Raw genomic sequence first — 26,643 nt, forward strand, 5'->3', positions numbered from 1 at the left:
GGGGGTGGCATCCAAGCACGCACCGCGGCTTTCGATTAGGGCAACGCTCGGGACATGACTCAGGCGGTCCCTTAGCTGTCACATCAGTGCAAGATATGGCCCACCGTTTTACTTCAGCCGTCGGTAACACAATACAACCCCTGCTGAAACAACAGTTCCTGGAATCCACGAATAGCAGGGCAACCCTACGCTGTATATGTGGACAGTTCACTCCTTAGATGAGCGTAAAGCTTGGTCCGAGGACGTTAAAGGATTGATTGCGGAACGGAAACCTCGGAATGTTGCCAAAGCCTGGCGTCTGCCCAAGAGTAGCACCTACTCTTAGTAGGCAGAATGCAGCACAGCTTTCGTAACTTACTTCAGCTGCTTTCCTTTCACCTATCCCGATCACTTCACACGCAAGGGATATCGGCATCCAGTCCCGCAGGAAGACGTAACTTCATATGTTTACGACAAACTTAGCGTCCTAGACAAATTACCTTGCAAAAACGGCGATTTAAAGAACGATTAAAGTACATGTATCTGCTCTATCATGGGTAATTGGGCATCGACAAGGACACGTATACCGAGCCTCTAGCTCGTCGATCAACTCGGTCTAGCCGCGCTAAGCAGCTTAAAGATTACTACTGCAAAACAGAAGCCTTTAGAAATTCATATTTTCCCCGAACCATTAGGGAATGGAATGTACTTCCTGCTGCGGCGGTTGCCTGCGACACCATCGAATCATTCTTAAAGCTGCTTAAAGAAATCCCTGCCCTCCTTTCCTTTTTCTTTTCTTTTCGGCTTGTCCTTCCACATAACTGAACACACGTGTGTTCTGATGCTTCTGCCACTGCTACACATTTTTACACACTACCACATTATATTTGTCTCACAGGATGTATGTTCTGTAATCGTTTGCGACGCGTGGTATACATATATTGTTCTAGTTTAGTTTTTCTGTCTCCTAAGTGTTTGTCAACTTGGCGCTAAGAGCAGTTTACATTTTCTTCTGGAATAATTTCACATTGTTAGCGCTAATTGCTACGTTCTCGCAAATGACACGCTGCTTATATTTTCAAATTCAGTGCTATTTTATTTTGCTCACGCTTCATTCCTTGTACTCAGTCTTACTCGTCATGTGTGTAACCACTCCTGCTTAAGGCCTCTAACCAGAGGCTGGCAGTAATATTGAAATAAAATAATAAAAATAAAAATGCAACCTGGCATTACCCTCTCCTGCTGCTGGGCAATACCTCTTGTCCTTCCACCATGGGTGTGTTCAGATAAGGGCCGACTTAGGGGGGTCCCGAACATTTTTATTTTTCAGCAAAATGAGGTGGAATTTTTACATGAGGTGGCAAAATGTCTCTCTAGGAAAAAATATACCTTCGTTTTGCGCCACCTAGCATAGAGTTCTTGAAAAAAAATTGTATTTCTCTGCAGTTAGAAAAGAGAGTTTTAACGACTTGCAGATTTTACTAATTGCAAGGTCTATCACTCTGGAAATAACCTATTTCTCCCCGCCAAATATTTTCCCGGAAATCTATACCCCTAATGCTTTGGCCCACCTTGGCAATTTTTTCTTGAACATATGGCGGGTTTGTTACATTTATCTTAACGTTGGGCAATATTACTAGTGGTGCAGATTTACGGAACACATGTTGGCGGTGTACAATACGTTAATTTGGAGTGATAGACCTTCAAATTTGCAAAGTCGGAAATTCATTGAAACGCTATTTTCCACCTTTAGCAAATATATACTATCTTTTTTTTTGTGAAATGCGTGCTAAGTTTAGTAAAACGATGGTTGAATTGTTTTTAGAGAGACATTTTCCCACCCCAAAAAGATTTCGCTGAGAACCGAAAATAGTCGGGACCCTCCTTACTCTGGCCTTTCCCAACGCATCCTCCTGCAGAAGCAAACAACATGAGACGCCTTTGCCTGGAAAGCCGCACAGCTAGAGCACAAAGCAAGGCACCGAGGTAATAGTTCTACGGAAACCTTCAAGGTGGCGAAAAGTTATTAATAAAGGGAAAATAAGACCTCCACCCGTTCGTATTGCAAATTGCTAGTCAAAGGGCGGACCAGGACGAATTTTCTTCAAGTGCGAGGCTTTTCTTTCGAGGAACCAGTGTGTGTTTCCTTTGTAGCAATTGCTACGAACGGATTGATGTCTCATTTTCCCTTTATTAAAGCAAGGCACCGTATGACTGGCGCTGTGCCGGCTGCTCGTTCGTCGCAACTGAACCAACGGGGACACGCGATAGTCACGCCAGCAGCTACATGGGCTGCAGGCGCTCGCAGTAACACAGAACAGACTCGTTTCCCTTGCTACAAATCCATGCCAACGGAATCGCCGACCTGTCTGCTCTTGTTGACACAGGCGCCGAATGGTCCACAATACTTCGGCGTCATGTGCCATCCACGCTTCCGTCTCGGACGCAGTCCGCATCGCACTCTATCAGGGACAGGGCTCTACCAGACGGCACGTTACACTTAACGATACCGACAACTCCTCGCAGCAAGTTCATTCCTGCCGTGCCAATCTTCGAGAACCTTCTTGCTGACGTCATTTTGGGGAACGACAGTTTGCGATACGATGATGCCGTGATCACCATTTCCCAAGGGTGTATCCACCTCAGCCGTCTTGACTTCAGTGCCCTCTCAACTAAGTACCCGGAGAGTAAGCATTCTAAGTGCCACCACGTTGACGATGTCCACCCTACCGCCGAAGCTATGGCCACAGGACTCGATTGATGGCGACGTGTCGAAAAACGGCAGGTCCTGGAGCTTATTCTCCAAAACGAGCGTGTCCATGGCTCAACGATACTTCACGGATTCGCTGTTATTTGTTCACCCTTCGATGAAGCAGGCAAGCAGTTAAAATTTGTTCAAGAAGGTGAAATTTCGTTCCATCGCCAGTGGAAAATAACAAGGAAGAGCAGAGTATTCTTATCGTAATCCCTCGCTCTTGAGACTCCCGCGTTTTCAACCCTCACCCACACGACTCCAGATGGGGGACACATCGGTCGGCAACCAACGCTTCGAAAGATACAGCAGCGATTTCGGCGGCGGAAAATGCAAAATGGTGCCCGTTACTACATCGCCCATAGCGATATGCGTCGGCTGTGCAAACTACACAGGGACAGGCAGGTACAGAGTCAGCACTATGTACAGCATCCTATTGGAAACAGCCACATAAAACTGCTTTCAGACAACCTGACCTAAGTTTGGGATTGAAAGGTGCGCGGTGTCGTCGCTTCCATAATTCTGGAACGTGGAAGAAAAAGAGAGCTCGTACACAACGAGAGATCACCGCCACTTCTGTCCTTCACGGAGGTGCAACAAAGGCGCAGAATTAAAGCGACGTGCTAAGTGTACTGACCGAAAGCTTCGTGAAGAGTTGGCCTTCGTGGTAACTGACCACCTCGCGGAGAACACGTAGCGAGTCCGCCGGCCTCGGATATTACGCCTTAACGAGGCGATAACTACCAGTTTTGTCATGCACGGGTCACCCGTCAAAACAAGGGTGCCTCCCACTGAGCGATCATCCTGTGTTGTTTCCCATGTATTCGCAGTGGGGCCGAGCGTAAGGAATAGGAAGGGCGCTTAGGATGGAGGAACAGCGAATAAGAGAGAACGACGATGAAGACTCAATATAACACTAAAAGGAAGCAACGCACGGTCTTGTCTCCTCACTATATATATATATATATATATATATATATATATATATATATATATATATATATATATATGTATATATATATATATATGTGTGTGTGTGTGTGTGTGTGTGTGTGTGTGTGTGTGTGTGTGTGTGTGTGTGTGTGTGTGTGTGTGTACACGCACTCGGGGTGTGTCAGGCAACATGAGCCAAGGATTTTTAGAACGTTGTTAACTGTAGCTTATGGAAACCAAGGACATCTGGTTTGCCACCGTTTAGCGCTCCTTAGAGTATTTCTTATATTCCGCTTAATTAAGTATGATCCTTGCAGGGGGGAATAAAAAACGACAGATCCAAATTTTCGTGGCAACGAATATGCTGCGCAGTAATATTTTTTCGGCGTTTCACGAAAGCCCGCCAAATGTCAAATAAAACCACGCGAGTGCGCTCATACGCTAACGCATTTCCGTGCTCTCAGCCATGGTTCGAACGAAAGAGCCATGCGCGTGGTCCGTGGCGACGTGAGCGGCCGCGACGCAAAGCATCGGCTTCACAGCGCGTGAGCATCTCTGACAGTGGGCCTCTGCGACCATGCAGACTTCCGGTCTGGCTAGCCGTAACAGAAGAACACTTCACAGTGATGTGATCCAGCTGTCGGGGAGTCTGTCCGAGGTTTCGTTCGAAAGCTCCGTGACCGGCAGTCACTCTCCTGGTTGCCGCCGTCTACTCTTAGTTACTCGTAGACAGCCCCCCTACCCAGCGAATTCATTAGCGTGGCCCCCTAAATGCTTCAGCCTCAGGGGCCACATCGCCGACACAATCATAACGCTTGCAAAGTGCAATGGCTGCCTGAGCGCATAGAACGTGTTCGCAAGCACAGTTCAGGTGGCGCTCTCGCTCTTCGTGCCTCTCAACAGCTGTATTTTAGCTAGCTCCTTGCCTCCGAAATTTAAGCGGAATTGCCACATGGACACAAGCAAAATCGCCGTCATGCCATCTCGCTGTTTACGCAGGAAGAAGCCGCCGATATCCTGAAATTTTGTGAGACCATCTACTAAAGGCCTTAGGCGTGTGTAGGATCAAGCGCGTTATACCGGCTACTAAACCTGCACGCCCAAAAGCAAACACTCAAACTTGTCATGGAAGGGGCCAACATATATGTCGGCGAAGCTCCGATTGCATACGACTCCTGCTACCAGCATAAGATAGCCACGTATACACTACCATATTGTCACCTGGTACTGAGGGTGAATGATACAGCGACAAAACTGAATGACGAAACTAACTTTTGATTGGGCGAACTTGTGCACGCAAAAGAATGTTAGACTCAAAGCACAGCTATACCGGCGAACACAGTCAGCGATCGTCGAAAATCTTATCTGCAGGCTGAGCGCGTCGGCTTTTATGCATGAACCATCGAAGGTACCCGAACAAACACTGTTGCCCACGTCTGTTCCGAAAACTTCTACACAATTCGAATCGCACATGCAGTCAGATTACGCGAGCATCGGGTAACAACAAACAGCAGATAGAACCATCGATAACATTCGGGAAACTTCCGATACATGGGAGCACGTCCTGCGCTGAGCGATAACATTTGTTAGGCACTGAAAGCGGTCACCCAAAAAAGATAAACTAGTACAGGTGTCATTGCCGCCCTCTAAAAGAAGCATGGTCCCGATGCTACAAACGTAACAGGAGAGCGAAATAACAAAAGGATACTTTTGAACAGTAACAGAAGAACAAAGAAACAGTGAGCAAAGTAATACAGTCCAAACAAAAAAGAAGGCCCTAAATACCTCAGAATACCCAAATTACGTTAGAATTGGATAATTACCCAAGAATTACCTAATACCTAATAATACCTAAATTTAAGAAAACAAAAAGTTATGCTTAATGGCAAAACATCCCGTGAAGTTGATGCGTCCTCTGGCGTGCCACAATGATCAGTCATAGGACAACTTTTATTTCTCTATCTATAGACCGTTTTTTCGTAGGCGCCGCCATATTGTGAACGCATTGGCGCCGCCTATGAGCAGCGCCATACTGGCTTGGGTGAAAGCGGTCTTTTGCATGGGCGGTATACGCTCGGTGGTAGGTTCTGGCGTTTGTTTTCGCGGTCGTGCGGTCTTTTTAGTATTGCATGCTTCTTATACGTGGTAAACTGTTCTGTGAGACGTGCTGTAGTGGTTTAAGGCATCATGGCCGGAATTTCTGCTGGCGTTGAGGTGGACGGAAGACGCAAGCGCGATGTGTGCGCGCATATTTGAGCCTATACAATCAGCCTCGGAGATCAATTGTGTATTTCTGAATGTTGGAATCACCAATGTGACCTTATTGCAGTATTATCCTCTATTTCTAAGTTGCGGTTTAGGAGCTATGAAACATACCTGACGATCGTACGAGCGTGGGTACCGTTCTGCTATGATATAGAGCTGCGCTGTTATACTTTGATAAGCGTTCAAACTCTTCGCTGCAGGTTACATTGCGTGACTACTTGGTTGGATGGATGAGGTTTCCACCCACGAATAAAATAGTTTTGGCTAGTAATAACAGCATGCCTTAGTCTGAATTAAGCTTGTCCAGCAAAGCGACCGTTTACGAACTGCGCGAGCGTCCTAAGCTGCAGTAGTAGATGCTGGATTACAGATATCTTTGTTCTATATAGCGCATGGTCCAAGCATATGGCATCAGCGGTTATATATTTATAAACGTTGTGCGGCGTTAGCCCGTTTCCTCTTGCTTTTTAGAGGAAGAGGATGATAACCGAGTTTTTTTCTTTTTTTCTGTTGTGTTCGTTCAGTTCTCTACGACGCACTCACATGTATTACAGAAATTTTGGGCTCAAAAATAGCCATCGCATTATTTTCATGCGAACCCTCTCATATATTATGGCTGTATATAGGCCAAAAAGGCAATGCCGAAGCACACAGCTTATATATGTATCGTGCTGGCTCACCAAGCGCAGTGATCGCTGCGTTGAGCAGCGCCATGGGCCTCATGCAGCAAGGCTAGCGTAGACATATGGTAATTTCAAGCATACTAGACTTGAAATGGGGGAGAACGATGCCAGTGTACCACAAATATTTGATAGCACCTGCCGCTCAGGTGTTTCGTGGTTACCTTAGGTTGGCCGTGCACGAGCATGCGCTCTTATTTTTTATATTTTACTCCCTACGCCAATCGATCAGACAGTGAGCTGATTTACCATTTATTGCTGGTAATAAAGAGACGCCGGTTTTCCTTATTGAATTAAAATCGATATAAGCAAAATAGTAAATAACACATACGCGCACCGCGACTGATAATGCGCGTACACCACGGCTGCTTATGCGCGTCACATTTTTGCGCCCCCAAGACATATTTCTGCCTACAATAGTGACCGACTCACCGAAAGGTTTCCCTGACGACCTTATATGAATGAACATGGCGTAAATTTCACAAAGCAAGATCTAAGGCATCTCGAAATCGTTCCGCAGCACGCGACAGCAATACTTTCAAGCAGCGCCGCGCCGAATCGCCCAAGCCAGAGAGGAGGAAAGGCTCTCCGCGCGCCCTATCCTCCTCACCCGATGAAACGGTCTATATGAATTATATTTTCTCCGGTATTTCATCGCAAATCAGGTTTTTTGCCGATGATTGTGTTTTGTACAGGACTATTCATACTACCCATGACTGCAATGTTTTACACAACGACCTGTACAAGGTAAATGAGTGGTGCAACAAGTGGAACATGCACATTAACATGAAAAAAAACCATTCATATGCGTTTTTCCAGGAAAAGAACCACTCATGACTTCTGTTACTCTATAAATTCAACCATGATAATATCGGTTCAGGAGCACAAACATCTCGGCGTTTATTTCACACCTGTTCTTTTTTGGAGCCGTCACATTGATCATATCACAACTCAAGTGTGCCGCGTTCTAGGTTTCCTGCGCAGAAATGCACAGAAGTCGCCACTGGAGACAAAACTATCACTGTACAAATCAAATGTCCGATCTGTTCCTGATTATGCTGGTGCAGTGCGAGATCCGGTGGACGGCACGTGACGTGAACAGTTTATAAAGAATTCAAAGCATAGCCATTCGTTTTGTTTATTCAAACTACACCAGGAATTTCAGTGTTTCAAGAGCAAAAGAAAGGCTCGGTTGGGAGCCACTGCAGCAACGCAGGAAATATCTCTGACTGCAACTCTTTCACAACATATTGCACTCTCGAACAGGTATAGATCCCGGGAAATATTTTTTCAAACCTGATTACGTTTCTCAACGGCTGGACCATGAAATTAAGGTTAAAGAAATAACCTGCAAAACTGAAGCGTTTGAAATGTCATTTCTCCCCAGAACCATAAGCTAATTGAACAAGCTACCATCCGATGTCGCAACAATTCTCTCAAATGATGTATTTCCAAGGTCTATCCGCCCACTGAAGTAAGATAGTGTTTTTGTGTGTATGTGCGAGTACGAAAGCCTACCGGGTATGTTTTGCCTGCTTTATTTCTTGGTTCTTTGTTTCCTTCGCCCCCCCGCTGTAATGCCTACGGGCGCTGTGGGTATTGTCACAAATGAAAAATAAATAAATAAATAAATAAATAAATAAATAAATAAATAAATAAATAAAGTTCAGCTATGCAAAGTCCCAAAATTCATTAGCGCTGGTAGAATGGCGTAAGTCGCCCAACATGGACTATTTGAAGCCGTCAGTGGCGCCGATGTGATAGCGAACTGCCATCTGACACAATCTCATAGTCGAGTGCGCCAATGCGTCGGATAATCTTGTGGGGTCCTATATAAAGGCGTAAAAGCTTCTCGCTACGTCCTCGTCGGCGTATTAGGTCCAAACCCAAACAAGGTCGCTTGGCTGGTACTCGACGTAGCGTCGTCGAAGGTCGTGGTGTCGGCTGTCGGTTCTCTGCTGGTTCTTCATTCGCAGGCGGGCGAGCTGGCGGGCTTCTTCGGCGCGCTGGAGATGGGTGGCGACGTGAAGATTCTCTTCGTCGGTGACGTGCGGCAGCATGGCATCGAGAGTCGCTGTCGGGTTCCTGCCGTAAACCAGCTTGAACGATGTGATCTGTGTTGTTTCTTGCACCGCCGTGTTGTAAGCGAAGGTTACGTACGGCAGGACGCCATCCCAAGTCTTGTGTTCGACGTCGACGTACATTGCTAGCCTGATGGCGAAGGTTTACTCAGGCGCTCCGTAAGGCCATTAGTCTGCCGCCGATAGGCAGTTGTCCTCCTGTAGCTTGTCTGGCTGTGCTGCAGAAGTGCTTGGGTGAGCCCTCCCGTAAAGGCGTTCCCCAGTATGTGATAAGGACTTCTGAGGCACCATGTCGCAGCGGGATGTTCCTGAGTAAGAATTCAGCCACTTTGGCTGTGCTACTTTTCGGCAGAGATTTCGTTTCAGCGAAGCAGGTGAGGTAGTCCGTCGCCACGATGATCCACTTGTTTCCAGATGACGTCTGAAAGGGTGCCAACAAGCCCGTCCCCATCTGCAGAAATGGTCGGCAAGGAGGCTCGATCGGCCGTAATACTCCCGCTGGCCTTGTCGGTGGTGTCTTGCGTTGATGACAGTCCTGGCATGCGTTGAAGCAACGGGCGACGTCAGCGGACAAGCGCCGCCAGTATTACTTTTCCTCTATCCTCGATAGCGTCCGGGAGTATGCGAAGTGTCAAGCGGTCGGATTGTCATGTAGGGCGTGCAGTACTTCTGGACGCAACGCTGAGGGAACAAGAAGGTATAGTGGGCGCGGACTGCTGAGTTCTTCTTTACGAGTAGGTTGTTTGGAAGCGAGAATGAATACAATCCGCCTTTAAAAAATGCCCTAGGGACAACGTCGGTGTTCCCTTCCAAACACTCGACGAGGCTTTATAGCTCCGGGTAGACAAGTTGCGTTCACAGAAGACTTCCGCACTTAATATTCGAAGAAAAGCGTCGTCATCCCCGTCACCTTGCGGCGGTGGGCAATCGGCATAGGAGTGCTTTCTTCCGGACCTGTAGATTACAGTGATGTCATATTCTAGGCAGGCTAAGGCTCCACCGTGCCAGCCGTCCTGAAGGGTACTTTAAATTCGGTAGCCAAAACACGTAATGGTTGCTGACGGCTTTGAATGACTTGCCATATAGGTAAGAGCGGAATTTTTCTGTAGTCCAAATGGCGTCGAGACATTCCTTTTTGGTCATACTGCGTTTAACAGCGACCAGCTAGCGTTATATATCACCCACTCAAATGCGTCTTTCGTCTGGACTAGGACGCCAACGAGTCCTACGCTACTGGCGTCAGTGTGGATTACGGTATCGGCGTCCTCGCCGAAATGAACAAGAAGCGGTGGAGACTGCATGCGTGGTTTGAGTTCTTGAAATGCGTCGGCCTGTGCCGTTTCCCACTTGAACTCGACATCACATTTAATTAGATGCGCCAGCAGTTCAGCGACGCGTGAAAAGTCCTTGACAAAGCGCCTGTAGTTGGCCCACATGCCAAGGAATCTACGCACTGCCTTCTTGTCGATGGGCTGCTGGAACTTTGCGAAGGCAGCTGCCTTCTGCAGGTCGAGTCGGGGTGGACTCCATATTTGCTGCTGAGGTGGCCCGGGAACAGACGCTCATCGTAAAGGAAGTGGCACTTTCCTGGCTTGATGCCTTGAAGGCCTCTAGTACTGTCGTAAGCCCATCTTAGGTGATCGCCGAAATTTCCAGCGAGGACGACGATGTCATCCAAGTAAACAAGACAGTCTGCCGTTCCAATCCTCCTAAAACCATGTCCACGACGCACTGGAACGTTGCAGGCGCCGCTCATAGTCTCAATTACATGACCTTGAACGCATAGAGACTGTCTGGCGTGATGAAGGTGGTCTTTTCGCAATACCTGCCGTCGACTTGTATTTGGCGGCAGCCAGTCTTGGTATTCATCCACCAGAAGTATTTAGCATTGAAGAGCCGATGCGTTCTCTCGTCTATCCATAGGAGAGGGTACCCATCCTCCTTGGTGATCGTGTTCAATCGACAATAATCGATGCGGGAACGCAGGGTTCCGTCATTTTACTTCACTAAGACCATAGGAGATTCCCACGGGGTTTTCGATTGCTGCATGACGTTGTCGTGCAGCATTTTATTCATTTGTTGCCCTATAGTCTCACGTTCTCCATGTAAACTCGGCAAGGGCTCTGGCGGTGTGGTGGAACGCCCTCTGTGCTTATTATGTGATGGTTTGCAACTGGTGTTCGTGGAATCCTTGATGGCGTCGGAAAGAAGTCCTTTTCGGAGCTGTTACTGCTTACTCACGGGAAGAATTGGATTTATGTCGAAGTCTGGTGCGGAAACTATGATCACCGGGGCAAATTCGGCAGAATGTGAGAGGACGAACCCATCGCTGGTTTGTTCAATTTATTCTACGTATACTGTGGTAGTGCCCTTGTTGACGTGCTTGAACTCCTGGCATCATTTTTTGTCAGCATCACTTTCACTTTTCCTCCATGTAGTCGTACGATCGCTGTTGCGACGCAAATTTCACCATCGAGCAGAAGTTGATAACCCTCAATGACGCCTTCTACATCTGGGGGTGTTTCTGTGTGGACGGAAATTACAATGCTGGAGCGAGGCGGGATGCTCACAGCCTTCAAGCACACTGAAGGCGCCGTGACTACGACAGGTCTCCAGCGGTATCGCTTGATCATCCCAGAGCGTTATCGACTTCTCCTTCAGGTCGATGATTGTGCCGTGTTGGTTCAGGAAGACTATGCTGAGACTGACGTCCTGTGAACACTGTTGGAGGGTAACGAAGGTGACAGGGCAGGTCCGGTCATCAACGGTAATTCTTGCCGAGCAGATTTCTGTTGGCGTTATTAGGCGTCCTCCAGCTGTCCGGATTCGAGGGCCTTTCCATGCAGCAGGACTGATAGTTGGGCGAGTTGGTACGAATTCACAGTGAAATATTTAGCGCGCACAAACTCACGTGCTGCCTGCGCGCTAAATATTCCACTATGACTTCTCATGCAGTCTTAAGTTTCTTCAAATGGGTGGCAAGGCGTCCACTCATCACGGAGTAGTCAGCTCCTGTGTCCACTAGGACGTTGACGGCGTGGCCATCGAGAAGCACGTCGATGTCCGTGTTTCTTTGTCTTGCGTTGCAGTTAGGTCTTGGCGTCGCATCACAGCTGGGTCGTGTTGACTGTGAGTGGAAGGTCACATCGTCAGGTCTTTTCTGTCAGCGTATTGTTTACCTCTAGGCTTCGTCGTGTTGGCGGCGTGTCGTTCATATATAGTCGAGACAGACTTTCTGGCGTCCTCGCCGGCGGCGGAGGATCTTCATGAGTTCGACGAATAGCAACCGCACCTCCATCGGTTGCTGCTTTTAGTTTTCGGGATATGGGCTCGCCGTCCGGCCCCGGGCTGGGCTAGTGTATCGTCGGTGTTGCGGCGACAGGTAGCGACCTGGTGACGGCGAACGGGACGGTCGTCGAGAACTTCACCGAGTGACGGCGAGGTAGTCGGCGACGTCATGAGGGCACTCCCGAAGCTGTCGATGCGGCACGCTGACGGCGAACCCTCGTAGTCCCAAGTCGCGGTATGGACATCAGCGGTACACATGGCCGGCTTCGCCGCAATGGTAGCAGTGCGGGCACTGTTCGGGGGCACGCCAAATATCTGTATGTCTCGGTGCGCTTCGCTGGCCGACAGGTGGGCGTGGTGGCAGGGGCGAAGATACCAGCGTCTGGCGATGGAATCGCGGCGTCATGGAGCCCTGGCGAGGGCGTGCAAGGGGAATACGGCGGTGGGCGACGGTGGTGCAGGTCAGCTCTTGCGTCTGAGGGCACGTTGATTCGGGGACTCCAAGTGACTGCTGTATCTCCCGTCGGACGACGTTAGCAATGGATGCTAGTTGATGCTGCAATCGTTGGAAAATCATATGAAGCTCCTCTCGCACGAGCTATAATGGTTTCGCGCAGCTCGTCGGTGCCGACTGGTGGAACTTCGGTGTAGTTCACTGGCAGCGTGCCTTGGCGGAACTGCCTGTTCCTAATAGCGAGTGTTTTGTCGATGGTTGTAGCCTCGGAAGCAAATTCAGCAACTGTCTTGTGCGGGTTGCGCATCAATTCGGAGAAGAGCTCTTACTTGACATCCCTCATCAAGAACCAAACTTTTTTAACTTCTGGCATATTGGAGTAGGCGATTCTGAAGAGGTGAGCCAAATCCGTGAAAATCACGATTTTCACTTGTTGACAAGTTGCACTCGAGCTTCTAGCAGAGCTTCGGCCTTTTTCTTGCGCACCACACCGGTAAAGGTCTGCAAGAAGCCGTTACAGAACAGGTCCCATTTTTTCAGGGTCGATTCTCACTTCACAAACTAAGTTCTGGCGGCCTTTCCTAAGGCGAAGTATACATGCCGCATCTTGTCATCGGACTTCAAGCTGTTGAATATGGTGATTTTTTCGTAAGCCTCCAGCCAGGTTTCTCGACCTTCAATTGATAAACCATAGGGTGTTTCTAGGCCCCGAGGTTGTTGCATCAGAACGGCGGACGCTGGGGCAGCTATTGTGCTTGTTGACTTGGGCTTGATCCCTCCGGTCTTCTCAGGAAAAGGTCCGTATTCTGGTAGCAGTACTTGCTGCCTGCGGCTAGCTCTCTAGTCCTTGGCGGCGTTGGTGTTGTTCTCGCGTTTGGGGCATGGATAGCGGCTTTACGGGGGCATTCAGTAGGTGAACGCACTAGCACCTCCACCAGATGTCACGTTGTGGTCACAGTGATGACTAACACGGCTGTAACTAACAAAACTAGCGTTTCATTTGACGAACCTGTGCCCTCAAAAGCAGGCCACGCTCTAAGAAGAATGATAGCGGCAAATACGGTCGGTGATCGTCGAAAATCTGCTCTACTGGTCAAGCGCGTCGGCTTTTATGCACCAGTCATCGCAGGCTCCAGAGTAATTGGTGGTGCCCGCGCGTCTTTCCGAAAGTTCTACACAATTCGCATCGCACATGCAATCAGATTACACAAGCTTCGGCGACAACAGAACCATCAATAACATTCGAGAAACTTTCCATAGATTCGGGAGTGCCCCGTGCGGAGCGATAGCACTCATTAGGCTGTTAAAAGCGCTCACCAGCGAAACATAAATCTGCGTGTCAATATATTGTTACAAGCGTGAAAGGCTTGCACAATTCGGGTAGGTGCGCCAGCAGTAGTGGGACACGGGGTAAGAGAGGAGAGAACAAGACGTTCGCCTAGTGATAACGGAACCTCGGCTGGCGCCCAGGACCGTCGGTTGCCTCCAAATAAACCCTCTCTAAGCAGAGAGCAGCCCGTAACAGAGTGGTGGCGGTGCAGGGTACACACCGTCGCTGTAGTAGGGAGTCCCAACGACTTCAACTTCGCCGGAGCCGCCGTCTAGCCGGTCTCTTGCCGACAAGCCCTCATGCCACAGAACGGAGGACCAGACCCGGGAGTCAATTGCAACCGCACAAAGGTCAACGCCAGCTGCTGCCGCAAACCATTACATGGAACCACGCTGGTTCTTGGGTAAAGTTGGATAAGATGTGGACGTGGATTACGCCCTACAGTCGGGTCAGCCGATATAATCACTGAAACTCGGTCACGAAGCTTGACAACGTCGTCTTATTTTTGAGAGAAACCGCACAGATGTGGTACGAGAATCACAAAGGGTCCTTAAGAACACGGGAACTCTTTGTGGAGGAAATAGGAAAATGTTTTGGCGACTCTGATGCCAAAAAGAAGCGTGAGGAGAGAACCCTTCGTCAAAGAGCTCAAACGCCGACAGGGACATGTACTACCTGTATAGAAGAAGTTCTCAAGTTGTGCAAGATCATAAACTCGCGAATGCCTGAGGAAGACCGAGCCAGACATCTTCAGAAAGGAATCGCAGAAAGCGTCTACAATTTTCTGATAGGTAGAGAAGACCTCGCGTTCGTCTCAATTGTCTTGCGTCACTGCCGTACTTTCGAGACGCTGAACACACGTCGTATTGCGCCCAAATTTAGACGACGGTCAAACGTGGCGACAGTCGCCAGCGTCGATACGAGTCCGTCCACTGACTTTGCCCCTACTATTCAAGAAATATTACGCGAAGAACTGCGGCGATACAGTGAACTAGTGTGCCCCACAGTTCAACCGCCGGCTGCGTACTCAGTATATCACTCACCGCCCGCAGCACCATGCGCTACTTTGCCACCGTCTGTGTGTGTCACGCACTTCGATGTGGCTGGAACAACGGAGCCACATTCGAAGACGTATCCGTCAGAACAGCGATATGGGCAATGCTTTCCCCCCAGCCGTGATGCACAAAGGCGGACGGCCCCTGTTCAGCGTGCTGAGGTGCCGTGCCAAGTTCGACGACCTCTGCCGGCCGAGCGCTTTGAGCGGCATCTCGTCTAGCGTCCTCTGTCCTTGTGCTACAACTGTGGTATCGAGGGCCGCATCGCCAGGTACTGAAACGCGACCCCACAACGCCGCCAGGCGCCGACGTACGACCAATCAACAATATCTGGCCAGCAATGCGTTCACCATGCGGACACATATCCACGCGGTATTTCCAAAGAGACCCCGGGACAGCTGCGAAACCGTTCACCGGCCTCCGATCATAACCTGACACCACCGCCTGCCCTTTGCCTAAGCCGGTCACCGTCCCGCCGGCGCCGCTAACCGTCGCCTTCGCCGGAAAAATAGTCAGCGCGGCCGTTGGAGGTGAGCCCGCTCGACAGTCTTCGATTATTACAGAAATACCTCCGCCAATCTGCAAGTTTAAGAATAAGGTTTGTGTACATGCACACGGCGTCTCAACAATGGCCTTAGTGGACACCGAAACGAGCGTTTCCGTAATGAGTTACGCATCGAAACGCCTTCCAGGACAAAAAGTGCTGTTTCTTGCGACCATTTCGATGTGTTTCGCGTAGTGAGTGGAGTACTATTGTGCCTTGTAGGTATGTGAAGTGCAGCAGTTAGCTTGGGTTTTGAAACGTTTAACGCGGAATACGTAGTTTTACGTCATGCTACACATGACGGGCATCTGAGCGTCGATTTTCTTAAGCTGTGTGTGCAAATATCGATTGCCGAAAGGGAGAAATTACTGTAGAATAGAGCCTTCCTGCCGTACTCGTGGAACATCCGCCGTGTTACGAAAGTGTTTTTTTTTTCACAGACACCGTCGTACCTCCGCTGTCTGCGAAATGTGTCCCAGTCGCCTGCCCTCCTGCAACCGTCAGAACATTTGACGCTACCGTAAAGCCCGTTCACCTTAGTTGCATTAAGAAGAATGTTCTAGTGCCCGACTGCATAGTGTCGGTTATCAATGGGCGTACTGTCTTATTGACAACAAATTGATCCAATGAATCCAGAATACTACGTCAGGGTCTGAAAATTGTGGCTATTCGTGAACATCAAGTATTGGCGCTCGCCATCCTTGCAGAAGCCCCAGATGCCAAGGATGAGTCCCATTCGGAATGCATGTGCCACGAACACTTCTATGATGGCTATGATAAACAAATCGCTCAGTACTAACCAACGTCAGAACCTGGCAAATATTCTACGAAAACACTTCGCAGTGTTCGACTTTTCCCAGCAAGAGGCTCCGCCATCCTTTTCCTCTTCTCATGTACAGCATCGCACAGACATGGCATTTCACAAGCCTCTGCGACAAAAGTCATACCTGGTGTCACCTTCAATCTCATCAATGACCAAGTCCATAACATGCTAAAAAAAACGTTACCCAAGAGTCGAGTAGTCGCTGGGCAGCTCCAGCTATTCTAGTCAAATAGCAAGATGGCACGTGGCGATTTTGCGTTGATTACCACTGCCTCAGCGCCGTTACCAAGAAAGACGTATACCCTTTGCCACGGATTGATAATGCTATAGATTGCCTTTGTTCCGCCTCATACTTTTCGAGTGTAGATTTGCGGTCCGGATACTGGCAGGTTCCGTTGCACAAGGCAGACAAGGAAAAAACGGCATTCGTTACACCAGATGCACTTTTCGAATTCAATGTGATGCCGTTCGGGCTGTGTAACGCGCCTGCAACTTTTGAGCGCTTCATGGACAACATTCTGCGTCGTTTGAAGTGGGAAGTCAGCATGTGTTTTCTGGATGATGTCGTAGTTTTCGGACGCACGTTTAGTGAACGCAACACTCACCTCACTCTTGTACTAGAGTGCCTAGGCAAAGCACGCTTGGTAGTAAACTCCAAGAAATGTCGCTTTTGAGAACGCCAAACACTAGTTCTAGGCCACCTAGTGCGCAAAATGGGCTTAAGACCTGATCCAGCGAAAACGGCGGCGGTCGAAGCCTTTCAGGAACCTCGCTCAGTAAAAATCTACGAAGCTTCTTGGGCGTTTGCTCATACTTCCATCGGTTTATTCGCGCACCCGCTGACGTGTCTCCTTCAAAAAGACGTCCGCTTTGACTGGACCCCAGAATGTGCGTGTGCGTCTCGTGAACTGGAGTTCCGTTTGACGTCCCATCTAGTTCTCAAACACTACGACCCCTTGGCTCCCACAGAACTGCACACGGATGCTAGGGGTATTGATGTCGGCGCAGTTCTTATTCAACACTTCGACACCAAAGAACACGTCGTAGCGTGCGCGAGTCGCTCTCTAGGCAAGCCCGAGCGCAATTACACCATCACAGAACAGTTATGTCTCACGGTGATTTTCGCAGTGCAGCGCTTTCGGTCATACCCCTTTGGACGCCCTTTCACCATCGTCACAGGCCATCACTCTTTGTGCTGGCCCGTCAACCTGCGTGATCCATCTAGTAGGCTTACACGTTGGACACTCCGTCTGCAAGAGTGCAACTTCACCGTTTCCTAACAACCGGTCGACGGCGCGTCCACACCGACTGCCTGTCGCGGCTACCGCTTCCCACGACGGACTGTGACGAGAGGAACTTTGACCGCTACGTCGTATCCTTGGATCCCGCATTTGCTAACCGCAATACATTGAAGACTGAGCAGTAAAACGATGAAATTTTAAAACAACTTGCTCCCCAAAAGAAATTAAAAGTGAATCGTGCTTGCGCATGTTATGAGCTTCTATGCAAGAACTATTCTACGACAGATACACTATATCTTCTGGTGGTCCCGAAACGTCAGCGCCCTTCTATTTAGTGGGCTTTGCGTGACGAACCAACCTCCGGTCATTTCGGAGCAGCTAGAACGCTTTGCCGTCTTCAAGAAAGATTTTACTGGCCTAATATGCGTGAGACTTATCAGGCTTATCAGACGATAGCTTACTGCCATCCTGTCTAACGGTAACTCCGTTAGACAGGATCAGATCTTTGGTCTGCAACGATGCCTACTGTTATCCTGCCTAACGGTAACTCCGTTAGAGAGGATAACAGTAGGCGTCGCAGCAGACCAAAGATCTGACCAAGAAATGCTGATGTATGAAAGCCTACAGCTAGAATAGAACTGGCAGAACTTTCCAAGTTAATAAACAAGCGTAAGACAGCTGACAAACGGAAGTATAATATGGATAGCATTAAACATGCTCTCAGGAGCGGAAGAAGCCTAAAAGCAGTGAAGAAGAGACTAGGAATACGCAAGAATCAGATGTATGCGTTACGAGACAAAGCCGGCAAAATCATTACTAATATGAATGAGATAGTTTAAACGGCTGAGGCGTTCTCTGGAAATTCATACAGTACCAGTGGCACCCACGACGATAATAGAAGAAAGAATAGTCTAGAGGGATTTGAAATCCCACAAGTAACGCCGGAAGAAGTAAAGAAAGCCTTGGGAGCTATGCATAAGGGGAAGGCAGCTGGGGAGGATCAGGCAACAGCAGATTTGTTGAAGGATGGTGGGCAGATTGCTCTAGAAAAAGTGGCCACACTGTATACACAATGTCTCATGACCTCGAGCGTACCGGAATCTTGGAAGAACGCTAGCATAATCCTAATCCATAAGAAAGGAGACGCCAAAGATTTAAAAAATATAGACTTATCAGCTTACTGTCTGTTTCCTACAAAGTATTTACTAAGGCAATCGCAAATAGAATCAGGAACACATTAGACTTCTGTCAACCGAAAGACCGGGCAGGATTTCGTAAAAACTACTCAAGAATAGACCATATTCACACTATCAATCAGGTTACAGAGAAATGTGCGGAATATAACCAACCCTTATATATAGGTTTCATTAATTACGAGAAAGTGTTTAATTCCGTCGAATCATCAGGAGCGATGGAAGCATTACGGAATCAGGGTGTAGACGATCCGTATGTAAAAATACTGAAAGATGTCTATAGTGACTCCACAGCCCCCGTAGTCCCCCATAAAGAAAGCAACAAAATCCCAATAAAGAAAGGTGTCAGGCAAGGAGATACGATCTCTCCAATGCTATTGACAGCGTGTTTACAGGAGGTAATCCGAGACCTGGATTGGGAAGAATTGGCTATAAGAGTTAATGGAAAATACCTTAGTAACTTGCGATTCGCTGATGATATTGCCTTGCTTAGTAACTCATGGGACCAATTGCAATGCATGCTCACTGACCTGGAGAGGCAAAGCAGAAGGGTGGGTCTAAAAATTAATCTGCAGAAAACAAAAGTAACGTTTAACAGTCATGGAAGAGAACAGCAGTTTACGATAGGTAGCGAGGCACTGGAAGTGGTAAGGGAATACATCTACTTAGGGCACGTAGTGACCGCGGATCCGGATCATAAGATTGAAATAATCAGAAGAATAAGAATGGGCTGGGGTGCGTTTGGCAGGAGTTCTCAGATTATGAACAGCAGGTTGCCATTATCCCTCAAGAGAAAAGTGTATAACAGCTGTGTCTTACCAGTACTCACGTACGGGGCAGAAACTTGGAGGCTTACGAAAAGGGTCCTGCTTAAATTGAGGACGACGCAACGAGCAATGGAAAAAAGAATGATGGGTGTAACGTTAAGGGGATAAGAATAGAGCAGATTGGGTGAGGAAAGACAGCAGAAACGAGTGAGGGAACAAACACAAGGTAATGACATCTTACTTGAAATTAAGAAAAAGAAATCGGGATGGGCAGGGGGGAAGGTAACCCATGTTCATTAAGGGTTACGGACTGAATTCCAAGGTAAGGGAAGCGTTAGGTGGGCGCATGAGATTAAGAAGTTTGCAGGGACAACATGGCCACAATTAGTACATGACCAGGTGTAGTTGGAGAAGAATAGGATAGGCATTTGCCCTGCAGTGAGCGCAACCACGCTGATGACGATGATGATGATGCATCAGACGATGCGACAGTACGTGACAGGCTACAATGAAGGTCAACTTCGCAAAAGTGTCACAAGTACTCCTCCTGGTTGACTACACTCTGTGCCACCCCCGAAGACTCCATTCGAGCAAGCCGCCATCGACCTTCTCGGCGCGTTTCCGCGGTCCTCTAACGGAAATCGCCAGAATCGTAGTGTGCACTGACCACCTGAGACGCTACTGTGAGGCGGCTGCAATATCATCTGCTACGGCAGCCCACGTGTGCTTTTTCTTGCTACGTTTTATTATCCGACACGGGCCTCCTAAAGTCGTTATTAGCGATCGTGGGTGACAGTTTACTACAGATGTGGTTCAAGAGAGGCTTCGTCTATGTTGTTCAAGTTTTCGACACTCTAGGCCGTACCATCCGCATATAAACGGCCTTACGGAACGCACCAAAATTCTCACGAACATGTTGCCGATGTACGTCTCAACGGATCACATGAACTAGGACAGCGTTCTACCTTTCGCTACTTCTGCAATTAATACCGCCCAGCAGGAAACTACCCGTTCCAGCCCCTTCTTTCTCGTATGCGCTCGACCGCCATGTTATACCCTTGATACGATCTTCCCATTTATGAACCACAATGATGCCTGCATATCTGAGACCATCTACCGTGCGAAAGAAGCCCGCCGCCACGCTTATTTGCACACTCTTGCTTCACAAGATCGCTCCAAGGCACGTTACGACCGCCGGCACCGACACGTCACAGATGATCCAGCTGACTTAGTGTGGCTGTGAACGCTGGCAGAAAACGTGGGTTGTGCGAAAATCTACTGGGGCGCACTATGTTGGACCTCACGTTGTGTTAGACCGTATAAGCGAATTGACGTACCACATAGCGCGTCTCCTTTCAAATGGTCGACGCTCTTCAAAGACTGAAGTGACTCATGTTGCCCGCCTGAAGCCCTCTACCGCTCGAGATGCTGTTTGACTTGCCCGGTGGGATTCGGCTGCGCGGGGGGATCTGTTATGAGCGCGAAAGTTGCGTGTGATTTGGGTATATGCCCCCAGCAATAGTGGGACACGGAGTAAGAGAGGGGGCAGGAAGACGTTCGCCTAGCGATAACGGAACATTGACTGGCGCTTAGGACCGTCGGTTTTCTTCCAATAAACCTTCTCTACACAGAGGGTAGAGAAGGTTTATTAATGTTTATTATTAAGGTTTATTATTAAGGTTATTATTAAGGTTATTAAGGTTTATTAAGGTTTATAGAAGGTAGACAAGGTTAGACGAGCCCGCAGCAATATATGCCGTTGGGAGATGTCGGTACAGTCGTGCATTTGTGTTCTTTTTTTTTACTTTTCGCCCCACCGTACCGTGCAGTAGACTAGGTTGAGTCTACTCAGCGTAAAGATAAGGTTGGAATGCAGTAGCTTGTTAGATGCTCTGGATTCAAATAACGAATATTAAGAGTAATTTGCGCGGTTTGTAGGAATATTCGTCCATAGCATGCATACTAGCAACGAGAACCGATGGAATTGGCAAGCCGTGACTTCTCGCCTTACGTTCACAACTGGAAAAACTTTGCACTTTGCAATAGCGAGGTGGTTTTGCATTTATACCACGATTGATCACTAGTGAACACGGGTCCTAGAGTGGACTGCCACAAGTCGCAAACACAATGAGGTCTGGATAGCGCTATTAAGCTTAGATATTTAGGAGGATGTACCTAAGCTCGCTTTCCAAAGGCTCGCCAGACGCTAAGGTTGGTACACAGGCATATATGCGACAATTTACTATCGACGCTAATGAGGAGGCGCCACACTTTTTAGAGGCCCAGTGCGTCACACGCCAGCTGCTGTGGTTTACCCCACAATAATCCGCGCCATCTGTCGAGAGAGTTGTAAACCACGACTAAAGAAATCGTCGGCGCGGCAGCCTCGTTTCTACACTTTATCTGTTCTTCCACCGTGGTTGAGAACGCTGCGATACGGTAGCGCATGAGGGCAGTCACATGGTTTTATTTCGTATTTCTCGGGTTTTCTTTTCAAACGCCGAAAAAACCACACACGTTCTACGTTGCCACAAAAATAGGATCGGTCGTTTCGGAACCCCCTATACAATATCACGAAACGCACATGAAGCTAAAGTGAATATAACAAATTTCAAATAATTGATCCCAGGTAAATAATTATTCGGAATATAAAAAAATATCTTGAGGAGCGCCAAAGGATGGCAAACCATATGTCGTTGGTTTCCCCCAACTGCTGTGCGCAATTTTTTTTTTAATTCTTGGTTCAATTACGTAGCAAACCCTGTCTATACAAATTCCATTACTTAAAGCCTTTCTCTCGCTCGCTCTACTTCTAAACATCGCAGTTTGTTGAACTACGTTTGTTAGAGCATTTAAAGCTGAGAAATACGACATATATGGCTTTACAGCACGCCAGAAGTTGTTGCAATGTTTTCTGAAGTTTAGGAAGAAATATATTTAGAATGTCTTTGTATATTTCCGAGCGTATATGTCAGACATTACTAATGCCCGCTCCAGATGTTTGAATAGCTGCAGCATATAGAACTGTGTGTGTACGTAACTGTAAACTTGATATTCAATCAATCTTTAATGAAAACGGTGGCATCAGTTAAAGATGAGCTCCCTACAGTTGGCACAATTTCACATTACTTTTAAAGGCAATTATCTTCGTCAATCCGCTAAAGTAAATTGAAAAAATAAGAACAAACAAAAATGATGTCACCGTTTCAAGGAATACCCCGGATGCTTCTATTTAGACCATACAGAGTTTTTAACAATCGCCTGTGACAGATAGCATAGTTCTAGTCAATTAGCTGGACTACTCAAAGAGGCGGTCATTTCTTGTGCGAGAAATTGAAATGCATATTGGAATCATTAACAAAGATTTAATAATTACCCTAATAATTGATTACTTTACGACACCTAATTATACTTACGAACTCTAGCCGGTGAATTCGCAAGGCCTGTCCGCTTGAAACAAGTTTTCAGGATGGCACCAGTTTTGAGATATTCATTCGCAAGGCGTGCGCGGAAATACACACGCTTTCCAGTTACTTTCGGGCTTGAATACATAAAACCATGTTTTGTTAAAGAGTAAGTGGAATAATAGGGCAATTTTACGGCAATTTCCATGGCGCGTAACTTGAAACCCATGTGATTCGCATAATTTCTTTCAAATGAATATGCCTTCAAAACTCACTAGCCACAATTTGTACACTGCAAAATGTGCCGTCCACTAATTAGTTGAAAAGTTAATTAGTAGTTCTTGCTAATTAGCCAAATATGAATCTCGGTTTCTGGGGTGAGTAAATTTCTCGGCTAACATAATTACAGTTGCCACAGCGGATGTTTCGAAATTCTGCATGATCTCAACCCACATAAATAGCAAGTTTCGTTGAGAACTATGTGAAAGTATGCGTGGCAGAGAGTCCCTACTCACTTTTCATTGAGACAACTGGCGAGGACGTTGGTCATTGTGGTTATCTGGTGGCGAGCCTTGCTCGTGACTTGTGACGAGCGAACGAGCGCAGCCAGTGCTGGGGCCATGGTGTGCGATACCATCCCCACGCAGGCCAGACTGAAGGGTATGACACTGATCGAAAAAAGAAATTATTAAACCACTATGTAATGGCCGAACAGCGCACCAAAAGGGTGCTAAAGTTGGCGCACGTCAGTAGTAGGCTAATGCTGCATGTTAAGAGGAAGCCCTACCTCGTAGTCAACTCGTATTTCTATACAGTGCCCAGGAATTAGGATGGATAGATAAATGTATGGATACTTGATAAAGAGATGGATGCTATGCACGCCCGCTTTGAAAGGGGCGGTGAATTGCGCCACCAAGCCACATATTTATAAAATTGGCAAAATGTCTTACCTATCTTATTATTTTTTGTCATTCACCAAATTCGCAGAGTAATTAAAAATGGTGATAATGAATACTTATTGGCATCGGCCTTCAATCGGGGTGGTGACAAGTATTCACCTAGCCTGCTTCTGTGAAGAGGAAGCTTTAGCTCAGGTCCAGCTCTGATGCGACATATCCATATGCACGTAAAACACAGTTTTCTAAGATAATTCCTAGACCAATTTTAATGGAAGTTGTTGCATTTCAGAAAGAAATTTAAATGCTAGTGACGGTTGAAGAGTAATCTCAATTTACTGCCGCAATTTTCGAAAAGAATTTTTTAAATTGGTAGCTCTAAAAAATGAAGCGCGATGCTTGAAAATTTATAGCGCTGTACCAAAAAGAGATATCGAAGTTGTTTGAGCTGCATTAATTACATAATCCAAAGCGCGAAAATTTAATATGTCAATTTATATCATATATTTATTTTGTCGGTTTTAGATGTATTATAATGTGTAGTTTACAGAATTTGATATACTTTCCCATTGCTGAGCTAAACAGTTGTGAACATGAGAGGTTTGCTTCCTGTGCATTTACAAATTTTTCAGAATTGTTATGAAAAATTGAAATGAATAAAAAATTCGCATGCCGGAGTCATCATATTTTAAGTTATTATTTTAAATGCCACCAACTTCATCAAATTTGTTGCAGTAGTTACCAATTAGTAGAAAAACGATTTAGCAAATTGACGAGTGCGAAAACCATTTCTCATTTCCCATGCAATTGACAAAAACCGCCGAGCTGACGCTTCCTCTTAGGCAGGTATCGAGTAGGTACATGGTACACGTTTCTCTGAGGAAGCTTTTTTTTTACATGCATTTTATTCTAGAATTTCGCATGTATCTCCATATAATCGCTTTTATCTTTCTGAAAACATCTACATCGAGTTTATACATCTACCTATGGCTGTGACAAATACAGTGCTATAAATCTCTTCCTCGCTATTTTTCCACTAACGGATGGATGGAAGGATGCCATGCGCGTCCCTTTCCAAACGGGGCGGTGGGTGGCGCCGCCACACTATTGTTCTTATTTAGCCTAATGTGCTACGTATTTTTGTAAGGAGGCCAGCTGAGCCTAAATTGAAATTTGAGCGGATACTTTCGCATTCAAATAAAAAATGGTTCATATTTTCCTAAATTTCCCGCAGCGAGCACAAGCTTCTTTTTTCGTTGTTTACCTCACGTTGTAACTATGCGTCCTCAGGTATCATGATGTCGCTTGGAGAAGTAAAGAGCTTCCCTTTGAGTTTTCATAAATTGTTTCTTTCCCGATTTTGATTTTGCCTCTTGTGTAGTTATTCACAACAGGTTTTATTTCCATTGCCGCAACCGAGGAGATTGTCTCAGCCTCTCTGTCCGACTTTGCGTATGGCGTTCTTTGTTGTCATTTTCGCTACTATGGCGGTCGCATACTTCCTGGTAAGCATCCTGGTTGTTTTCTCGACTATGCGTCTACGTTTTTCCTGTACAAATACATGAACATTTTTGCAACCCATTAAGTTGCTTTTATGTTCCGCAGTCGCTCTTGGAAATCAATTTTGCTATGAGGTTCGCTCATTTCAAACTTGTCCAGTCCATATCATTCTGTGTAGCTTGATTCGTAGGCTTCCTGCGAGAACCCAATGCAAGGTGTCCCACTGACCATTGGTTGCCATCGAGTCCTGATTGTAGCCCCGACATTTACGCCTGATTTGCTCACTCCTCACTCCTCACTAAAGCTTCGCGAAGCTTCGCCTCTAGCGGCTACTTCTACAAACATGCACGTTTTCGGCGTCATTTTCGTCAAATTAGTTTAACCACAGTCGTCATCCTTCACAAATCTCCCGACGAAATAGGTTGTATGTGCCTAGATAAACGACGTCTGCAAGCGGTACCGTATTATTCACAACAGAATGCTCGTTCCAGTGCGTGCGATGCTTGAGGTATGAGAGTCCGTGAAAACATTCAAACTTTGGACGCGTTTTTCATCAGTAAAAAGCAATTTCTGATAACGCTACTACAGCGATTGGTAAGTTGCCGGGTATTTATCGACTTAAATGACGTAGCTTTCAGCTAGTTACAGTAGAACCTCTTCAAATGACAAAACATAAGTCGTTTCAAATTATAATATTTCATAACCCGGTCGGAAATTCATTGGGTAGATATATAGACTTAGTTGCATCGGCAATCACGCATAAAAACGATAGCCGAGCGTTTTTAACCACCGTGACTCAACATCACCGCCATCGCGAGTCGGCATTTAAAAGCGCGGCTGCGCCTTTCATGCTTCTGTCACTTTTTCACAGCTTAGTTCGGCATACTTCAGCAAGGTGGCGTTACCTAATGCATGTAATTTAGTGACGGATCTTGTTTTGTTTCTTTCTCTCTGCACCAAATGTATCGCACAAGAAAACTGATGGCTGGTTACATGAACCGGCAACGTGCTTGCACACTGCTTGTTCTCTTCTATATATTAACTACTTTAGATAGTAAACACAGACAACGTGTTGTCGAAGGTTTGTTTTTCTTCTGGGCTTATATTTACGAAGGTATCAGTAAGAAATATTTATTGTCTCTGGAGCTAAGATCTGGGGAAATAGGTGTCGGCTGCGATTCTTTTGCGGCTTTGAATGTACCACGGAAAAAAGCGTTGTATCCAGGGTGGGCATTTAAAATCTGCAAACGTAGAAAAACCGCCAGCAGCCGCGCATATAGTGTTCATACAAATTTGCATAGGCGAAGCTACGTTTTTGACGGAGTCTGCGTAGAATCAAAGGAGTACTTTCCATTCGTGCTCTTCGTGCAAATGGCAGCTACACAGCTTTATTATCGAAGTATTTTCGCGTAGTGCCGATACCTACTTTGAAATCTCGAATTGTCCTCACGCGTGTTA

The 26,643-nt window shown here is 47.0% G+C and overlaps 1 protein-coding gene across 6 annotated transcripts in view; it reads right to left on the reverse strand.

Moving 5' to 3' along the window:
* The window catches only part of LOC135905220 (uncharacterized), a 149,127-nt gene that overhangs the window by 10,435 nt on the left and 112,049 nt on the right, over nt 1-26,643 (reverse strand). For 5 of the 6 annotated variants that reach the window (XM_065436234.2, XM_065436235.2, XM_065436238.2 and 2 more), the window contains exon 7: nt 23,305-23,457. The exons of the other annotated variant lie outside the window; for it this stretch is intronic. In XM_065436234.2, the coding sequence (XP_065292306.1) occupies nt 23,305-23,457 (153 nt within the window). The remainder of the gene's footprint in view (nt 1-23,304; nt 23,458-26,643) is intronic. 6 annotated transcript variants of the gene reach the window in all.

Source organism: Dermacentor albipictus, chromosome 3 (genome assembly GCF_038994185.2).
Source record: "Dermacentor albipictus isolate Rhodes 1998 colony chromosome 3, USDA_Dalb.pri_finalv2, whole genome shotgun sequence".
NCBI classification, from domain to species: Eukaryota; Metazoa; Arthropoda; class Arachnida; order Ixodida; family Ixodidae; genus Dermacentor; species Dermacentor albipictus.